Source organism: Rhipicephalus microplus, chromosome 4 (assembly GCF_043290135.1).
Source record: "Rhipicephalus microplus isolate Deutch F79 chromosome 4, USDA_Rmic, whole genome shotgun sequence".
NCBI classification, from domain to species: Eukaryota; Metazoa; Arthropoda; class Arachnida; order Ixodida; family Ixodidae; genus Rhipicephalus; species Rhipicephalus microplus.
This window is the reverse complement of record NC_134703.1, coordinates 32,652,966-32,674,444: the sequence shown is the minus strand read 5'-3', so window position 1 is coordinate 32,674,444 and position 21,479 is coordinate 32,652,966. Positions and strand designations below refer to the sequence as shown.

The following is a 21,479-nucleotide window of genomic DNA, read 5'->3' as shown; positions in this document are numbered from 1 at the left end:
TGGGGAGAGACAATTCGATTGTTCAGTGTAAAATCTCACTGTCACACCACAAGTATATTTTATGGACGTTCGCGGCCGCTCAGTGACCCTCCACATGTCCCTACGTCACGAACGCCATGTTTACTTTTGGAAAGGGCTTGCCGAAAAGGTGGTGCTGTCTAAGAAAGTTCCATAATAAATAAAGCAAGTTCCATAATAAATAAAGCAGTATTTATTTCAGCAAGGCAAATGAGATGTTATAGTGCCTATAGAGATATTATCAGTAAATTAATGTACTACTTTTTGACACGGTAGCAGGCATGCATTTCGGTTCTGTTGCTTCCAGGGTGCTGTTACAGTGTACTAGAAGGGGTAGTGCTGTCAAGTTGTCGCCGAGTGTGAGCGCTCTTTACCTCGCTGATGCTGCTAGTTCACATCTCGACCCGTTCGCCAAGCCTTAATTGATATGTGGGGTTTAACGTCCCAAAACCACCATATGATTATGAGAGACGCCGTAGTGGAGGGCTCCGGTACTCTCGACCACCTGGGGTTCTTTAACGTGCACCCAGATCTGAGCACACGGGCCTACAACATTTCTGCCTCCATCGGAAATGCAGCCGCCGCAGCCGGGATTCGAACCCGCGCCCTGCGGGTCAGCAGCCGAGTACCTTAGCCACTAGACCACCACGGCGGGGCCCGTTCGCCAAGCCTAAGTCGATCTGTTCTGTCAGCATGAGTAGCGTACGGCGGCAGGCCTTCACGGCACAGCAAAAGCTTAAGATCATTGCCGTCGCCGAGGAATTTGGAAATCGCGAAGCGGGAAGACGGCACGATGTGGACAAGTCCTGCATGCGACTGTGGAGAAAGAAGAAAGAGAGCCTACAAGCCGTGCACCGCGACCGTAGGTCATTTCGTCGCCCCAAGACCGGTGCCTACCCTGAGCTGGAGGCAGAGCTAGTAAAGTTCATCGAAGATGTGAGAAGCAGGGGTCACGCCGTATCGACCGAGATGGCCCAAGTGGAAGCGCGGCGACTTTTGAGGGAGCTAGGCCTACCTCACAAGTTCCGTGCGAGCTGCGGATGGCTGCACCACTTTATGAAGCGGCAAGGGCTTTCAATCAGACGGCGGGCTACAATATGTCAACGCTTGCCGGCTTCTTATGAGGAGAAGCTGCTCAAGTACCAGAGATATGTAATTGGCCTGCAAAAGCAGCACAATTACATTTTCTCGCAAATCGGCAATGCGGATGAAACTCCTGTTTATTTTGAAATGCCGTTGGACACGACGATTGAGAAGACGGGCAGCAGTTCGGTGAGCGTGCTGACCGGCGGGAACACGAAACTGCGCATCACAGTCTTGCTTTGTGCCCTCGCTGACGGCACGCAACTGCGATTGTACGTCATCTTGAAGAGGAAAACTCTACCAAAGGTTCATTTGCCTGCCGGTGTGGTGGTGCGCGCACACGAGAACGCGTGGATGAACAGTGACTTGTTCGTAGACTGGATCAAGACGGTATGGGAGAAGAGGCCCGGTGCGATGCTCGCAAAGAGGTCCATGCTAGTTCTTGACTCGTTCCGCGGCCACACAACTGAGGAAGTGAAGGACCGCCTTTCACGCAACGGCACCGACTTAGTTATTATACCCGGTGGAATGACGTCATTGTTGCAGCCTCTAGATGTGTCGCTTAAGGGGGGATGCTACACCTTCCAAAAAATCTTTTATTTTTACGAGTACCTCAGTCAAATTTGGAGAGCCTATGTAGATTTTACTGCTGATTTCAAAAATCTAATTCTTTTTTTTGCTGTGACAATTAGTTTTAAAGATATAATGAACTGCGACTTTTTCAATTAAGGCCTCATTAGCTAATTAACTGTAACTTGGATATTGATGTGCAACCTATAAACCAATTCGGTATGTTCACAGTGTGCAATAAAGTATAAATCATTGTTCTGGGCTATTTCGAAGCAAAGTTGTGGGATGTTGAATATGACATGAAAAATTTCCCCATCTACACTTGAAACAAAAGATCCATTTAGAGAATTTTCTCCAAAAATTATTATAATAAAACTTACTTTACGACACATCCTTTGCATTTACCTTCGAAACAAAAAAGAAATCGTAATGATAACCCAGATAGAACAAGAGATATTGCTCCGGCATAATGGGAAGCACATGAAAATTGTCGTTTTGAGAAATCGAGAAAAAACGTGGGCACACATTTTTATTGCAGAAGATGCAACAAGACAACCTCAAAACGCACCAGAAGCATAGTCTGAATGCATTCTGTGCTCATGCCTCCTCTTCACTAGCTTCCGGAGTTCCAATGAGGCTGTTCTTTTCTTGTTGGAGACAATGCTGCGACGGTGGTCTTTTTCTCTCGCTCTCCTGGCACCAGTACTTGTCGCATTCATGTCCATTTCACCTAAGATTGCCGTTGCAGAATTCAAATTGCCCGTGTTGAAGCGCAGCACTGCTTCTGCAACAGCTGCTTCAACAGCGAACAGGGACGCATGGTGCTCCTTGGGGGCCAAACTCCAGATGACCGAATGTAGGCTCTCGTTGGAGTTCTGCGTTTTGCCGCGTTCGCACCTCTGAAGCAGGGCTCTTTCCGAAAGCCGGGTATAAACCGGTAGTAATGCCTCTGCCACGTCTTTCGGTAGATTGTAGGCATGCCTGGGGTCGGGCTCACCCTTTGCTTTTGCGGCATTGTGCCGACACCATGAAGTTTCACCAGCTGGGCACAGACTGTGGTCCGAGCATTCATCAGTGGAGGTGACGTGGCGGTATGTGGCCATCACAGCCTTTTGCATCTCGCCCACGTCACCTTCATGCGATTTCAGAGCCCGGCCATAATATGTGCTCAGCCTGGTGATCAGCTCACCTGTGAGCCTGCCTTTCCCACCAAGGCCTCTTTTCCCATCGCACTTTTGTTTCTGCACCAGGTTTCTCAATGCGGTGCCCATCCGTTTCTGTACATGATTAATACAGTCTTCCTTCTGCACGTCAATGTAACCATACACCTTGGCGTCTTGTATGGCGCAAAATGTCCTAGAGTCTCCATCAGACAGCATAGTTGTGTAGCGCAGGCCATGGCGTTCAAGCGACCTCTGAAATAGAATCAGAGCCGCCTCCACTTCCATTTGCCCCGCTTTGCTGTTCGTATTTTTTTGGCATTTGTGGTTAGCCTTCCATTCTTGATAGCCCTCACTACTAGGCTTTGGGCCCACCTCGCAGCCTAGGCAAAAGTTGGAAAGAACGACGTAGTCCAACACGTAGCCACTAAATAATTCGATAACTGTGCCCACGCCGATGTGGGAAGAATGGCCTCGCGTCTTCCACGTGCCGTCGTAGCTAACGGCAACATTGCCCCGGTGGCCGAAGCACAAGTCATCATAAATTGTTCTAACCTTTTCCGCACATTCGCTCATAGCGGACTCAGCCGCTCGCGTTGCAGCGGGTGCCAGCGTGTTCTTCAAATGCCGCTGAAACGTCTTGTGGTGCATACCGCGGTGTGAGATGCCCATTGTTGCGAAAATATCGTTCATTTTCGTTTGGCCGTTGCCGGTAGCCACCATCGCCCTCGAAGCGAGAAGATTTACTTCAAACGATTTGCACGTTTTCGTGCCGTTCGCGCGGGGCGAAGTCCATTCATTCGCGATCTCGCCGCACCTTTCACACTGCACTAGCACTTTCACGGCAAGTCCGTAGTCCCGATCCCCTCTGACGATCGTAGCCGGTCCGTGGCAGGCTTTGCAACACAAGGCACCCATTATCGCGTTTAGGATATCTAGATGCATAAGCAGATAAGGAGCAGCGTGGTCCGAGTCCTGTGCGGTTGCCTCGCTACAACTCGCGGTGAAAAAGTCAATTTTCCGTGCAGTTGCTGGCGCCGATGAAAGCCGGTCGAGAGTCTCTTTCTCCCGGGCATGATTTTCTTCAACTTCGGCGTTTGTCACCACCTTGGCGTCGATTCGTAGTCGTCCGGAGTTCGCTTCACCGTCATCGTCGTCGGAGGCAACGCGCTCGGTCGCACCATCGCTGAACGGCCGCGGAGCGTCGACACATCGTTCGTCGGAGTCAACCAAGGGCTCTGATGACTTCGTAGACTTTCTCCCACGACCTTTGCGTTTCCTGCGACCAAATGCGTGCACGGTCCGATACTTTTTTTGCGTTTCCAGGCATGGCGATACGATCAGAAGCTTCAGAGTGCTTTGCCGATTTCGAGGCGTCACAGCGGTAACCCTTTCAAAATGGCGTCGGGTCGCGTATGCAGGCGCAAGCCGCGAGCTTCCAGCCAACCGGAAAGCGCCATTTCAGTCACGTGCGCCGTTTAGCCAATGGCAGTGAGCGCGGCTCTTCGTCTTTGAGGCCCCGTTTTTCGAGCCGGGGAAACGCTCAATGTTGCTTACTGAATAAAAAAAACAGCTGAAAACGCGTTCTTTCAAACAAGACCAAAATGGCGCCGATCGAGCGCGTAGTTCCCGCGTATCGTAGAGTCGAAACCTGCGCTATTCGCCCTCAATTTAAAGGGCAGGACGCCCGTTTTCGGTTTTTTAAAGTTGAATAACGATAAAAGTTGATGGTATTCAGCTATGAAATTTTGTAAATAGGTGCACAATGATGTCGGGAACGCGAAAAGAAGGTCCGCGAAAATTCGATTTTTTGGCTGATTTTCGGTCCCGAAGTGCCGCGTCCCCCCTTAACAAGCCCTTCAAAGCGCATGTCAAGCGCTATTACGCCGAGTGGATGGCCGAAGGCTGCTACGACTTGACGCCAACAGGACGAGTCCGAAGGCCTGATATTGCCCTATTTTGCAAGTGGATTGTCGAGGCATGGAAGGCCATTCCAGTGAGATGGTGCGACAAAGTTTCAAGAAATGCTGCATCACAAACAACATGGATGGAATCGAAGATGACCTTGTGCATAATAGTGAAGATTGTGGCTCAAGTGATAGCTCTAGCGAGAGCAGCGACAGTGAGTGAATTGTGACTGGCCTTGCAGACAGCGTATTCTGCTTGCTAAATAAAGCTTTTTCTGTCTACATATGTGCTATGTTGCTTGAGCAGTAGCTTTTGTACAGCCTTTCCTGTATATCAAATGTGCGGGCAATACGCGAGGATTTTTTTTTCTTTCTCGGTGAGCTGAAAGTGGGGGTGCGGATTATATGCAGGGGCGGGTTATACACGCAAAAATACGGTACTAGTTTTGATGAGATTAATACCTCTACCGTCTTGAAAAAAAAAAAAAAAAACTGTCGAGACTCAACTGGAAATGCTTTAAAATTGCATTTAAAGAGCACAAGGTGGCTGTTAAAACACCGAAAGTGTGAAGTCTTCGAGTATTTTGCCGCTGATAATGCGCCGACGCTCGCCATTGTCGATCGTATGTGGCGAAGAGCCGAGCCTTACTCTTCAAATAACGACGGTTCTGGCGCGCTGTTGCAGCACAAGAAATAAAAATAAGCACGCTTTTGCAGCGTTCTTTTGAGCACCTCGACTTGCTTTTAAATCACGTAATACAGATCAGGGACTGCCACTGGCACCTGCGTGTTTTATATACCGTATTTACTCACATAATCCTCGCACTCGCATAATTCTCGCACCCCCCACATCGCCTCCAAAAATACGATATTTTTTTTCTTCGAGTAATTATCCCACCCTCGGAAACTGCCGCAATAAAAACGCCTGCTCGTTCCAGCCATTGATGATGATAGCGCGCACCATCTGGCGCCATCTCTTAAGCATCAAGCGTACTATTGCACGGAGATCCAATCCAAGCCAAGCCAAGCCGAAGTGGCCAGTGCGCGTTGCGGCATGTTTTGTATGTTGTGTCGGTAATTTTGGCACGTTAAGGGGTGATACTGCAGCCACACAGTTGCTTCAAGTTGCAAGTGATAGATCATGCGTTAAACAATGGCAACAGGGCCACCGGTAGGCCCTTCGGAGCCTACGAGTTTTGTGTTCGCTACTGGTGACGGCAGCTGAAAGCCACCAAGACGCATTGGGCCTGCCGTGTGCCTAAAACTGGGATTGGTGGTAAACTTTATTTCTTCAGATCGGAACTGCGGATGATTCTGTTAAATAGCCATCAGCCCAATACTGACGTCCTACGCTTATTTTGAGGGCTCCTTTTGAGCGCCGACCGCTACCGCTACGCCCGCAACGCCCACAAGCTTCGCGTATGGTATTCTAATTCTCGACTATTTGCTTCCACTTTTTGTGTCTCAAGTAAATCTTGCCTTGTGTTGAACCTCTGCTTTTATTGTTGAGGTAAGTTCTAATTAGTACTTCTTAAAGCTTGCTGTAAGGTGCTTTTGTGAGAATTCCAATTTGCGGCCACTTCGTTGTCTTTTTCGCTCTCTGCGTTTTCGTAGAAAGTTTTCCCCGCGTAATTCTCGCACCCCCCAACTTTGCATCGGTTTTCTGGCAAAAAAAAGCGCGAGGATTATGCGAGTAAATACGGTACTGTGAAGCCTACTTGCATGGTCCGTGTCTCGACGAGCAGCGCAGCTGAACAAAGTTTTCTTCATGTGTTTATCTCCATTATAGATGAAAAAATCTGTAGGGAGTGTAATATTCATGCTGTCAATGTGAAAGCTGTTGTGGGGGCGCGTTCTGTAGGGGTGGGCTACGAGCAGCTTGCCCGATTTATGGCAATTCTTGGCTTGCAAAAACCAATGCATCGTAAGTCATGCACAGCCATCAGCCGGAAAGTCCTTGATGCGGCAATGAATGCCATCCGCACCAATCCTGTGATGTCACGGGAGATCACAGTGAGGGAAGTTAGCGCGGACGACATTGCCGGTATGTACGAGAGCACGTGACACAAACCCGGCTACAACAACCATAGTGGCATTGGCACTGTTGTGTCCCTTGACACTGGACATCATTTAAATTTCGAAGTCCAGTCGCACTTTTGCCTAGCTTGCAGTCAGCACAAGGCTCTGCCTGATGGAGCACAAAAGTTTGGCAAGCATTTCTCAACCATGTCTGTGAGCGAAATGTCTGATGAGTCGGCTCGAAAGAGCCGTGAGGGACAAACTTTTGGTGCTGGCGCATTTTAGTAGCAGGGGCCACTGCAGAAACACTGGTCTTCTTTGTGTGCAAATTTCATCGTATTTAACAAAATTTTTCATGAAAATTAAATTTCAACTTTAAAAGTTGTTTTTCTTAAAACACAAATTTTCTCATTTTTTAAAAATGTTCCCCTCCTTTTTCAAGTACTTCTGGTGCTCGGATCTTCACGAAATCTTACCCAATTTCTTCTAAAGTACGAGAAATGCAATGATCTTTTTTAAATTTCAATAGTTTTATATTATAATAAAAACATTTATGTAAACCTCTATTACGGTAAGGGAAAATATGAACTTTTCTCGTCTATTAGATATTTTGTATGCACTTCCAAATTAGTTTTCTGAATTCAATACTTTATTTGAAACATTATGAACTATCAATGGTAAAAAAATTATGGAAGTTTATACATAGAAAAAGGAGGGGGGCAAAAGGCTTAAGTTTTTCACTTTGTCATGTTGCAGAACTAATAAAATGCAACTTGCAAGAAAACTAATTCGCATATATTTTTGGAATCGACATAAAAATTTCTATAAACAGCTCAAGTTTCAGAGCTCTATGGCAAATATTAACAAAAAAAAAACTCGTAAAGTGGCGGTGGTCTTCGAGTAGCCTCTCCTCTTAAGTGAGCCCCCATGCCTGCCGCACCTATGATCTCCATGTTGTAACAAGAATTTTCTTGAGTCAATACGTCTGCGATTGTAGCAGAGCCTGAAAAACAGCTATGCCACAATTTGAGCGTGATGGGGCGAAGCATATTGAAAATATGAAGAGGCCACCGCCAACCGGACAAAGAGGGCCTCCCTAGAGCTCAAAAGGGAGGAATCACTTGCCTGCTCCACTCTGCTGGATGCCCGACACCAGGGACAGGGTGCGCTCCTGGCGGCCAAGCATCTCGTCCAATTTGCGGTGCATCGCCTTGAGGCCCTCGAACATGTGTGCCTGACCCTCGAAGATTTGGCGCAGCTCACGCTGCTGTGGCGAGTCGTAAGGTTGTTCGGCACCGGCGCCATGCTCCATGTCGTGCTTGGCAGCTTCCTCGGGATGCTGCTTGCGGTACTCCTCCTTCTGGCGCTCAAGCTTGTCCTTGTACTGCTCGTACTCGCGTGAAAACTTCTCTTTTTCCGATTCGGCAATGGTCTGCGTGGCCACGGGCTGCTGGCCCTCAGGCAGCAGGCTTGTTGTCAGGAACTTCAGGGCATCATGGTCATCTATGAGTAAAAGATGAGGATGCAAGGAGTCAGAGAAAAGGCGACCATTCCTTAGTCCCAATCTTTGCCTGAACAACAAATACAGATTCCTCGTTGAATGCTGCTCTAGACCCATATGTAAAGTAGGCCCTGCCAAACTCGAAATCATAAAAACTTGAGTAGCCATAACGCAATAAAATTTTGTCTTTAACTATTGTGGAAGAGCCGAGACCCATGTAAGTACTATCGGTACACGAAGCACATCTTTAAGGCAGTGAAGTAAGAACTGTACTGACAATCGCTTGGAGTGGAGCCGTACTATGTTTTCTACGGCCCTGAGAAACAATTAAAAAGCATGCCAGTTTTAAATTGGTACACTGACTTATGTCATTAATGAGAACTTTTACTAAATCAAACAAAATACTGGGTCCCCACGAGTATGCATTTTCGAGAATCTACCGTACTTCTGAAATGAGCAGCATGTACTTGAGTTGCACCTGTCAAAAGTGTTTAATAGCACGACCAGGACACCACCAAAAGGAAGAGAAGACAATACACACTACCGTCCATGTAAAAATGGCATGAGGGATGGCTCACGTTTCATTGAAAGACAAGTGGCTGTCAAACTGTTCTCAGTCAGTCAGTCAGTCAGAAATGATTTTATTATGACATCAGGAGCATTACAAATTATTAGTATACAGAAGGAGGTCCCATAGTCAAAGACTGAATCGGGACCTCCTACAGTAATGAATATAGAAAAAAATATATTGAAATAGCAAACAGCAGTAAAAAAAGAAGCAAAAAAATACAATGCAAGCTGAAAGAAGGATAAATTAAAAATCAGCGCATCTGTTGTTTCATCCGTGTATGATAACTTGCCAAGAGAGAGTAGAGAACTTAGAAGCTTGTAAGATTAGGTGCAGAGTGTGCCAGTACACCATTTGTTAACTTATCTAGCAAATAGCCTGCTTGACTAAAAGTTGACTGCTAGTGGTGGCACTGCGAGGTGGTGTTGTGCTGTTGTATAAAAAACTGTTCTGTTCAAGGAAATAAACTTCTACAGGTGGCGGGCGTTGTGTTTTTCTGTAGTCGTTGTCCTGTTTGTGAAACTCAACACTTGATTGTGAACCAACATGTCCAATTGCCAGTCATTTTGCATCAGGCAGCCTCAAAAATATCCCCCTACAAAAGCACATCCCAGTGGTACAGTGTGACATCAATTCAAATTGCACAAAGAAAAGGGGGGGAGGGGTCATATATTGCTGTGAAATAATGTTTAAAAGAAACACCGTCGACTTAATGACCTGAGCCGTGCTTCTGAACAGTTTGTGCTTGCTCAGTTTTGGTGTGCACCTGCAGGGAAGGAAGGGTAAGGGAGCTGAAAAATTTCTTTTATTAGGTGTGGCGCGTGGAAGGAAAAGTTACAGGGGGAGGGGGGGGGGATGAGACAAGGAATGTGGAGGTATACCGAAGCAATACTGCAAGTTGGCCTAGTTGGAAAACATTAGTTTTATTGATTTTGCACAAAGACACGGGGACAAAGAGAAGGAACACATGAATATCGCTTTGTCACTGTGTTCTTGCACAGACTCTTTAAGATGATGGTGGAGTGGCAAGCAAATTGGAGTGCAGCCTATAAGGGAGCACAGCTTACAGCAAAGGAATAAGGAAATGAAAGAATAGGAGACCGAGGATATTTGGGCCAACATGCAAAGCAGGCATTCTCACGTTTGTGACCTCTGTTGGTTATAATGATAACCAACAGGCAATGAAGACAAGGAAGGTACGAGGATGTTATTTGTAGTCTTCTACCTGTATTCTAGTAATATGAATAATAAATGTGAACAAATTAAGCTGGACAAAAAGACAACTTGCCAGCAGCAAGGACCAAACCTGCACCTTATGAATAACGTATCAATTCGATACTATCGATACTAACGAACAATTCGATGCTAACGAACACTATCAATCGAGTCAATTGAGCTGCAGTCGCAATGCTACTCCCGTCCACTTTACAAGGTATTTCGTGAATGTAAACCTAAGAGTGTTAGCGCTAATTATAGCCATGAAAGCGAGTGTGAAACACTCTTTGTTCGCCTACTGATGTCACATGGCATGTGGTCCTTTCACGAGCTGGCAGCAGACTATGAAGCCCTCGCGCACTAGCTAATAATAATTGTTGGGGTTTAACGTCCCAAAACAACCATATGATTATGAGAGGCGCCGAAGTCAAGGGCTCCGAAATTTTCGAACACCTGGGGTTCTTTAACGTGCACCTAAACCTAGGCACACGACCCTCAAGCGTTTTCGCCTCCATCAAAAATCGCGGCCGCGGCGGCCGGGATTCAATACCATGACCTGCGGGTCAGCAACCGAGTGCCTTATCCACTAGACCATCGTGGTGGGTTTCTTCGCATACTACGTGAAAACGGTCCTTCACTAAAATGTGGCTAAATAGACTGAGTAAAATGTGCAACCTCATAAGAATCCTATAATTACCAAGTTGCCCCCATAAGTAAACTGCTGTTACAACTTACCTGCCAGACCACCCGTAGCTGCAGACACACCAAAGTAACCGTTCTGAGGCAGGAACACATTCTCGGCCCGGAAGCACATTTCGTAGTCACCGTCATTATTGGTGTTGCCGTTGTGGAACAATACCTAAAGGAAACCGCAAGCGAGCTAGGCTTAAGTCAGTGCCAGCCATCTGAATTGTACGGCAGTGAAAAAAAGCAAGCACTAAAATGAATACAGAAACCTCTGAAAATTTCATAACCTGCTTTAAAGGCCTTTTTATCAAACTCTGGGCCACAATATTCATACAGGAATAGATTACCAGTAAAGTTGCTATGCGCTACACATATTGTGGACTCTTGCTAAACAAAACCTGAAGGGACCAGCAAAGTGTGTTTCATAAAACATTAGTTCCTTACTGGGAGTCAAATGTATTATGACGTCACTCATTATTTTGCATAAGTAACGCTCATACGCACATATATACTTGCATATTTATTGAATTTTGTCATCTCCGATTTCTCAGTGCTGTAACATGCCCATCCAAGTTTTAAATTATGCCGTCTACATCATAGTAACCACCGCAGTGGCACCACACAAGCCGTTCAGCGGTCAACACACACAACATGCATTTTTATGTAGCAACTATTGCAGCCACACTGGCACATCAGGTGCTGGTGGTGCACCCTTAGTCCCCTCTGCATTACTGTCCATGTGCAGAGATTCCAATACAAATGCAAGGGATACGTCCGAGGGCTGGAGGCAAACAGTGCTGCTGTAAAAACCTGTAGCACGACATATGCCAGACAGCAAGAACCTTGACAGTGCAAGAACAATCATAACAGGGGCAGTGCCAGGGTGGAGCATGAAGGAGGGGGCTGGAGTCCCTCCCCCCTAAATTATTCACCCCCCTTTGTTCCTTCTCCCTCAAAGAAAACCTAGTTCAAGTACAACGCATAACTTCCCCGCCTCTATGCCCTCCTGACACAACTCACTTGTCAGTGCCCCCCTGCGAGAAAATCCTGGCACCACCTCCGAATCATAAGAATCATAAAGTTTGGTGGTGATGCATTTTTTTTTTTTACTAGAAGCTGCTTAAAACTGCTAGGCCAATAAAGGGCACTGAGGTTGAACTCCTCAAAGAACCATACTCCAATTTATTGATTCCCTCAACTGGCATGCAAACATCAAGCATGCATTTGATGAATATTAAAAATGAAATACACTTCTATATATTAATGTAGCTCCAATGAGCCTTAACACATGCCTCACTTCCTTTCAGTACTTTCCACAAAACGGTTCACAAGAAGACGTTGAGAGGAGCATACCGTGAGGACATTCTGGTAGTACTCAATCTTGGCGCGCACGGGGAAAGGCTTGTTGCGGAAGTCACGCTGGCATCCACCTAGCTGCTGGTTGATACCGTCACTGCAGGAATAGACAGATTTATTCACAAACGGCAGGTGATCAAAATGATTTCGGTATGTATAAAGTTGAAACTCTTTAACAATGAGGTGATGGGGATGAAATGACTTCATTAAATATAAATGTGTGTAAAATCAAGAAAGGGATTTATATAGACAAAGTGAAATCTAAAATTCTAACGTAGAGACACCAAAAGACACTGCGCATTTCATTTTACACTAAACCACGCCACTTATGGATGAGTGGAAAACAAAATGCAATGATTGTGCGAGCAGGCCGAACAATAAACCTGTGAGGAGACTACGAGTGCCATCTGTTGCATAAACCTTGAAAAGAAAAGCAGCCACCATAGGGTTCCTGAAGCAGCATTTACAACGACAATGAACCACCGCTGCTCCTACAATCACGTAGTCAATAAAAGCGACACCAACTGTCGAGTCTTATTTCATGCATGTGTGCGACATGCAGCCTGACCAAAATGAAACTAGGGTTATGACTGGGTTGACTAAATGTTTCTCCATGATAGTGCTAGAGCGCATGCTCATAGAATAGCCACCTGTGTCAGAATTCAAAAGAAATCCCCGCTTCATAGTTAAACTGAGTATGCTGCCTAGTTAGTTTTGTTAATTCAAGTTAACAACACACATTTAAATGTGTAAGTTGGCTTCGCACTACCCTGTACATAGTTTTGTAATAACTTATTCGTGGTCACGAGAAGGAAGTTAAAAAAGTTACTGCAACTTCTGCTTCAATGCCAGCAAAACCAAGATGCGGATGTGTATCTCCCAGTAATTTGACTGTGATCAGTGCTGTGGTGACTCGAATACGTATGAACTCCAGCTTTGGTGCATCAAACTCTGTTTGCACAAGTGAACTCGGATCATGCCGTACTGATGCATGCAACAAAAGCAATTTACTTTGTTTAGTACACCACAGCAATTCATGCCTGTCATCTGTTTCTATAATGCCATCTTTTTGGGAAACTACAGAATTTCACCGGTGAGATCCGCCCCTTCGTGTTTACAGCGCTGTTATGGCTGTTAACAACACAGCAGTAATTAATTGCCAGCATTCCATTAATGTGCTGCTGCAAACGAGATGTTTCATGTGCACCACGACCTTGTAGGCTGCTCGCATGAATATAGACATACACACCAGAGAAAAAAAAAATGTGCCATATGCAATGTGTGGTCTCTATGTAAGCTGGTCTTTATGTAAGCCTACAAGCCAAGCATACCTCACTGCGATGGCAGTGCACAATGATAGACAGTGACGAAAAGAAAATTGATGTTGAACAACCATGTTATTTTTCTAGGTTCCAGAAAGCCAGAAAGTGGACAATGCAATTATTAACTGGACAAAACTGCAATCCATTCACATCACGCGAAAAATATAAAGGTTATAAATAGCTTAATGACACATATAACAAAGTTATTGATCACCTTTCATGTTCGTAAGTCTTGGTGCCATCGTTGACCATGCCCATGATGTAAGGATTGTTGTGCTGCCAGAGAAAACAATGACATTTGTCTTTCAGACGAAGCATGGAAATATCAGCCAAATAAGCTCAAATAAAGACGATGCCAAATTCAATTAATGTAATTCAATGTAATTTCAATTAAGCATTCAGCAATGCTAAAAAAAAGCAGGACACCACTAAATAAAGCTCCTGGTCTTTTCAGTGGCATCCAACGCGAACAAGTGAGAATAAGGGGTTGCTTATACAGCAGTTGGCCTTCCTGCCTTTTGAACAAAAAATGACAAATATGTACCGAGGTTACCAAGCTGAGCACCTCAGCCAGCAACTCTGAGCTCCATATTGAAATCTGTGCAATGGGACCCATTTTAATTTCTTCATTGCCACACTTACCCTTACTTATGAGCACTTTTTACTTTTCAATAGTAGCACTAAGATTTAGTCTGAGGCACACTTGGCAAGTTAGAAACAGCGCTTACCATCAAATAAGAAAAAGAAATCCAAGATGCCCCAACACAGGAATCGGATGATATTTACTACCTGGGAAACATCCTAAATTATGTAAGTACTAATTCAGTTTTCGGTTATACTTGCTGTTAAAAATGACCTGAAACACTTTTTCAAATAACCATGGAATGAATTCACTAAGAGAGCTTATTGCCACACGAATTCAACACTGCAAAAAATTTGAAGAATCCATCCAGTACGAGCAGAGTTACAAATATTTGTCGCACGCTGCATTCTCATTTTTTTCTTCTCTCACCCGATGAAAGAGCTGGAAGCTAAGTAGGGAGGGATGGCATGGGCAAAGAAAGTACATCATGTGTGCCTCATGACCTTGACCACTTTATTCTTATTCCTAGAATACGTGGCTGTTGTAGTGTGATCGCATGTGTATGCACAAACAAGTTGCGGCCTTTCCCGGTGAACCCTGTAATGAACGAGCGCGCCATGTTCAAATCAGCCAATGGCCGATAGAAGGCCTTTTACGAGCGATTTTTGAGCTCCTTTTGTCAATTGGCTTGCTTGTTCTCGGGAGTCTCTACTATCAATCGGCAGCGTTTTCTGCCCATGTTCAAAAAGTGTTTTGGGTCCTTTAAATAAAAGCGCAACGCTAGAGCCACATAGCAATGCAATGAACTAGGTTGACTACCAAACACAATTTCATGAAGGCAAGAGCTGTCTATTACATAGTAGTAATCTGCACCAACCTTTCCATCATTGTCGAAGGAGTCAAAGAAAAGGGCCAGACCGATCCACTTGTCACTGCTGCCAAAGACTGGACCCTCGGCTTGCCTCTGATTCGTGTACCAGAAAGCCTGTACAAAAAAAAAAATGAAAGAAAGTGAGCCTCAACTTACCATTTCTGACACAATAGAATTCCTGTAGGCTCATGAAACACACGTAAGCATACAAATGCACTGTTAAAAGAAAGTTTCATCTTGAGACCAATCTCAGTTTCCTTACTTGCATACAGCCAAGACTGCTCTTGTGAGGAACTGCTGGACCAATATGGAAAGCATCGTGGCTGAGAAACAAAGTTAAATTATAGTGACTGAGGAAGCAAACTCAATTTAAAGCCTCAAAATCCCACTCTGGGTGCAGGGGCTGCTGCTGACTGTTAATGTCTGCACAGCTTTCAACCACCCACTCATTGCAAGATTCAGATCGTTTGACGTCTGGCATGAAACTGTAGGAGGGTCTTTATCAAACTGCAGTTCTAAGCACAAGTTCTGTGGTAGAATACTTCAACAACGTTGTTTATTGGACAAATCTTTGAGGCCTCCGTGGTCTTAGCATGCAGGGTCATGACGCATGCGTTAGCATGACATCACTGTCGCTTACGTCAAAGAACTTTAGTTTCTGGTGCGACGTAGAGATGACTGCACATGGCTGACTTGTTAATCTTTTCTTAACACATTTTGTTTTCTGTTTGCTGTGCTTTTTCTCCTTTCCAAACCTGGATTTTTCTTTTTTCTGTTGTTCCTTTTGTCTGTATATATGTGGGCTCCTTTGGAATAAATTTTAGTTGAAGGAATGCCTGCACCTTTGTCTTCTCGCTTGTCTTTTGTCTAGTGTTTGCAATCAATACCAGTGCGAGTAGAACACCTGACTGTCACGATGAATACCTGGGTTCAATTCTGGCTTGTAATCAGATTTTCATTCTTTGCATCTGCAAAACTCACTTAAGGACCTTACTAATTTTTCGCTCACAAGCAACATTATTACCCGTTGATGACACCAACACAGCATTTTTCGCAACACGGACTCCTAGCACCACTGCACAACTAATCAGCAGAATAAATGTGCTGCGACAACCAGACGATCTATGAACAAAAAGTGAATTCCACTACAGCACTCACCAGCCCATCAGCGCCCAAGCGACCCTGTCCAGTGACCCTGAACACTAGTTCCACCTCCCACCACGGGAAGGTCACTGGGTTCTTGTTCCAGATGGCTCCTACAAGACGATACACTCACTCAGAATGAAAGGAAATAAATAAATGTACTCATACGATAGCAAACTGCATGCTCTTAATTCCACTACAAAAAAAAAACACAAAAAACTAAGTGTGTAATAAAACACAATGAAGCAAATGAATGGAAACACTGAAACAGGCCCACATACATGTGCTTTCCCTTAATAGCCATGAGCAAGGTAACCCAAATAAGGCACTTCTGCACTGTGTGCATGAGTGCAATTTTCAATAGACAAAAAATAAATAAATAAAATGTTGCTAAGAAAAGAAAATGACATTACCTTTCTTGCTTTTCAGGGACGGCGTAATTCGCACCATTTCTTCACTGGCGATGCAACCTGTGGGTAGACAAAAGCACAGAACCTGTAGTGTTGAAGCCCCAGCACGAGTTCCTGTACCAAAATACTACTGCTTCCCTTTTGGCAGGAAACTATGCTACTAACGTGGCAAGTGGGAAAGGTTTCTGAACAGTGACTTCACACTCTCGACAGGGCTACCTATCTTTTTTGTAAACTATTCCAAAATACTTGACACTGACAGTAGATGATGCCTCGTAGCAAAAGATTGAGGAAATAAGCGAAATCTTTTGAGCTTTGCTGTGCAATTTGGATGCACTGTACTGTTTTGGTACAGGTATAAAGCTTGAGGTATGAGCCCTATATCCAAGCACATTATATTTCCATGAATTTTTATAAAGCAACCTTCTATGAAGAGTTCCTTCGACAGTGTTCCATGCTTCAAATAGAACCCCTTTCATAATAAATAAGTTCTGGGGTTTCACATGCACATGCCAAAACCACAATATGCTTGTCAGACATGCCGTAGTGGGGCTTTGAATTAATTCTGTCCATTGGAGTTTTTTAACGTGCACCTAAGTATTCAAGTGACACAGTTGCCATCCCATTTCACCGCCATCAAAATTTGGCTACTGTGGCCAGAAACAGAATACGCGCCCATTTCCCCCAATGTAGGCCTGGTGCATTTTAGAATGTCAGTACAGTTGAAACTTAATATAAAAAAATGATGACCTCGCTGAAATTATTTAGTTAAATCAGGAAGTATATAAAATTGAGAAAGATTTTCGATCCATTGAAAACTAATATTGCAACTTAGGGACACCCCGAAGCAACACCTGTAATTTATTTTCCACTTACAAGCACATGTGAAAAGTTAGTAAGGGCAGCCCGGGTACGCCAATGTCCAACCTCTCATCACCAGCCTATGTGAGGCCAGATACAGTCAAGCGCTTTGACAGGCTTGCAGTAGGCAAAAACAGGGTGAACGAATGCAACAACTGTGCAAGAACGCCTACCAAGAGAGTTGCATGGAGACGATCAGTGCCATCTGTTGCATAACCCATTAAACGACTATTGCAACCACTGTGTTTCTGTCGGAGCATTTACAGGTACAACAAACCACCATCGCCACTAGTGCCATTTGGTATGTATGAGCACTACTGACTCAAGTTCGCTGTCCTGTGCATAAATGCGGCGTTCGGCCTCATCAGAATAAATCTAGGGTCGGGACTAGGGTGTAATAATTATAATGTAAATCGAAACAATTCAATGTAAATGACAAAGTGCCCTTTCCTCCAATGAAATCCAAGCTCACAAGCTTCAAATTAGGCGATCGATGCTCTACCAATACGATGGCAGGCACATAATTCGAACCTTGAGAGTTTGGATTTCATTGATCGGAAGGGCGCTTTTTCGTCTACTCTAATTTCTTGTAATTTAGGTTGTAATTATTAAAAAAAGACAACAAATAATGTCCCATATGCTTTCCCTGGCTTTAATTATTCGTTTGGCTCACTTGGCTGTGCCTAACTGCTGGACTAGTGATATCCGCCAGTCAGTGTGGCTGGCTTCATGGCTTGATGTCATTAAGACTCTGACAACAGCTGCGAGCTGGCAGGCCACAGTTGAAATGGGACCGCACATCTGTTCTGTTCCACATTTCTTAATAGCAGCGCCCTAGCACAAAATACTACACGTTCCATCGATAGATAGCGTAGGCACGCCAATAGGAGTGCTAGAAATGTGTGCATGTGAGGGGGGGGGGGGAGGAGCAATGTCTATCCCATACTTTTACTCAGTCAGACCTGTCCCACAATTTTTTTAAAGGGCTATGGCTTTTGAGGATAATGGCGGCTTGAAACAATGTTGCATTTTGAGAATCGTTTACTCCAAACCTTTACACCCAAAAAGTCAGAGATCAAAGGCAGGCCACCATGTGAGAAGCATGTCATAACTTCATTTTTATTTTTTCATCCAGGTTCAAGCACAGTGTCTTTTGGACACGACCAACAGGTGTGGAGAAGGGAAGGACACTACCATGAGAATTCGCTCCCCTTAACCGAGAATCCTGCATGCACCTATGATAGGCAGAGTGGGTTATTTCAGAAGTGCATAGGACCTCCTAGAACACAAATGAAAGAAGGGAATTGGATATACGAGCCTGTGATTTGTTAGACACAACTGTATGAGGCAAACGTATAATAAAAGATGAAAGGAAGTATGGCAGCATTATTTGTAGCTTCAACTTGAAGTGTAGAAAGAATGCAATAAAGGAATAAGATAGAATAAAAAAAAAAAAACCTCACCATCTGGGGGATTAAATTCAAAACTACATTGTAAAGTTAGCCTTGAAAACTTTTACCATGCTCCACAAAAGATAGCAGAATCTAAACTAGGGATAGATGGCAGTTCAAATCGCAGTTGAAAGAAAAGTTTGGAAACTATACAACGCACTGCAACGGAATGCCAGAATATTCACTTAACAGGACATATCATCATCATCAGCCTGACTACCTCCACTGCAGGACCAAAGGCCTCTACCATGTTCCGCCAGTCAATCGGTCCTGTGCTAGCAGCTGCCATTTTACACACGTAAACTTGTTAATCTCATCTGCCCACCTAACTTTCTGTCTCCCCCTAACCCGCTTGCCTTCTCTGGGAATCCAGTCAGTTACCCTTAATTATCAGCAGTTATCTTGCCTAAGCACTACATGCCCGGTCATGTCCATTTCCTCTTCTTGGTTTACACTATTATATCCTTAACCCCGGTTTGTTCCCTGATCCACTCTGCTCTCTTCTTGTCTCTTAAGTTTACACCTATCATTTTCCTTTCAATCGCTCGCTGCGTCTTGCTTAATTTAAGCTGAGCTCTCTTTGTAAGTCTCCATGTTTCTGCTCCATGGCTAAAAACCTGCAAGCTGCTATATGTACCTTCCTCTTGAGAGATAGTGGCAGTCTACCAGTCATGACTTGAGAGTGCTTTCCAAATGTGCTCCACCCCATTCTTATTCTTCTAGATACTTCAATCTCATGGTTCGGCTCTGCGGTTATTACCTGTTAAGTAGACGTATGCACTGGACAGGTACAATGGATGAATTTTTCAGTGTCCTTAAATTTCTAAGGTGGATGGCAGTATCAACTGGTCAGCAGTTGATACAACTAAGATATGCTTGAATATTGGAGGGGAAAATAAAGGAACAAGATTTATTATTGAAATATTGTTACAGCGATAGATGACTATTATAAAACCAGAAGCATGTATGAAGAAAAATCAGATAGGCAGGATGATACAGTGTAGTAGATGGCACAATACATGATTGTAATGAACTGGCTAGGTGGCTACTAGTTGCCACACAATTTGTTTCAATATATATCCTAATAATAATCATCATCAATTGCCAATGACAACAATTACACATTGAGAAATCAGGCTATTTTGTATTGCTCTCTTGTGGTGAATCTTGCAAGCTTACACTTGAGCAGCTCTTCACGAGCTTAGAAACAATGTGTACAACACACTGACATGTCTCGACTGCGCTCGAAATATGACCACAGTGCGTGACCTCTTGCACAGGGATTCCTGAAGAGATTGTTATACACCACTGAATCTGTACACTGCGTGAAGGCAAATGCTGCACATCTCCATTCCCCTTGTTTTAATAAAAAAAAAAATACCTGACAAGCAAGATCTTCCCATAGAATTTATGTCTGAAAGCCTGTGATGTAACAGACGACTGCATGCTCTCCTTCGATGTTCAGTCGTAGGGCTGTCAGTATGGTTCCCAGTATGGTTGAATGCTTGAGTAATCTACTACGAAATCGGCTACGGAATGCACGACGAGGAGTAGTCCAGTAATTTTAGGGCAACTACACAAGCATTTACGAGGTCGCGATCTGTGCACCACATTCGCATCTTTTATGGACCATCCAATTACCTGTCATATTTTAAAGCGGCGCTCGTTATCTTGCGCTGTGGTTCGGAGATGCGCTTATCGCAATGAAACGTGGCGTTTATGTGTACAGCGCACGCTAAGCCGTGGAAACCACGCGATAGAAACGTTTCGCGATTTATACGTTAGCGCCGATCCAATCCTCCTGGTTTTGAACTGTACGAGCCCTTCGGACCTTTGAATGTGCAAATGCACACGTACAGTTGCCCGGTACTGAAAGGCTCGGCAACCATGCAGTATGTTACACCGGAGCATCGGGGTGGAACTTGACATACATTCAGATATTGGCTGCTAGAAAACTTTCAAATGTCACAATATGCACGTGCCGACATACGAACCAGACGGCAGCAATTGTGACTGGCCACAACGCGATTGACACACGCAGGAAAACAGGCAAAGCGTAAAGCCACGGTCAAGTGACTCGCCCACCCTCGCACGAGACCGAAAGCAGGCCGCGATAACCACAACTTTCCTGCTTGCACCGGTTCAATATGCCACTACCCGGGAACACGCCAGTAAAACGGGCTGCATCCATCTGGGACCAGGAAACACAACGTCCGAAAACCGGAGAGCACCCTCCCGTTCAACCCATCTTCATTTTCGCATGACACTCTGCAATGGTGTCGTGCTCCAGTTGCGTGCACTGCTAAAAGCCACGTGTACGCTAGCCGATTGGTATGCACGACCACCGATGGGAAGCCGGCGATACTCACTGCCGCTGTAGTCCCAAAAAGGCACGCTGCCATCCTTCTGCGCTAGGTAGGGTCCCTTGAAGCTGTACTTGTACTCAAACTTGCGGTGACCAATGTTGGCAGTGCACGAGCACAGCGCTAGTAGCGCTAAAACAACCAACCATAGGCAGCTTGAAGACGCTGCCATCCTGTGCTTTCGGCCGACCCGTCCGTCTCGCTGCCGCCGCCAGCAGGGCCGATTCACACGTTCCCACGTACGCGCTAGCTCCGCACCAAAGGTTACAGCACTTGTAAACATTTTGGAGTTGTACTGTCAATATTTAATAAATGTAAAAATGGTAAATATGTTAAATACAATTTTTGTCATTGTTACAATTCATCATTTGTAGCACTTGAGCGCAGATAT

General features: G+C 44.8%; 1 protein-coding gene across 1 annotated transcript in view; it reads right to left on the bottom strand.

The window, feature by feature from the left end:
• The window catches only part of ergic53 (lectin, mannose binding protein ergic53), a 35,723-nt gene extending 14,397 nt beyond the window's left edge, over positions 1-21,326 (bottom strand). The window contains exons 1-8 of the mRNA XM_037422689.2: positions 21,095-21,326; positions 16,417-16,473; positions 16,019-16,116; positions 14,867-14,974; positions 13,621-13,682; positions 12,082-12,181; positions 10,777-10,900; positions 7,883-8,260 (exon numbers count right to left, since the gene is read on the bottom strand). Of these exons, the coding sequence (XP_037278586.2) occupies positions 7,883-8,260; positions 10,777-10,900; positions 12,082-12,181; positions 13,621-13,682; positions 14,867-14,974; positions 16,019-16,116; positions 16,417-16,473; positions 21,095-21,260 (1,093 nt within the window). The 5' untranslated portion in view covers positions 21,261-21,326. The remainder of the gene's footprint in view (positions 1-7,882; positions 8,261-10,776; positions 10,901-12,081; positions 12,182-13,620; positions 13,683-14,866; positions 14,975-16,018; positions 16,117-16,416; positions 16,474-21,094) is intronic.
• Between the last annotated feature and the right edge of the window lie 153 nt (positions 21,327-21,479).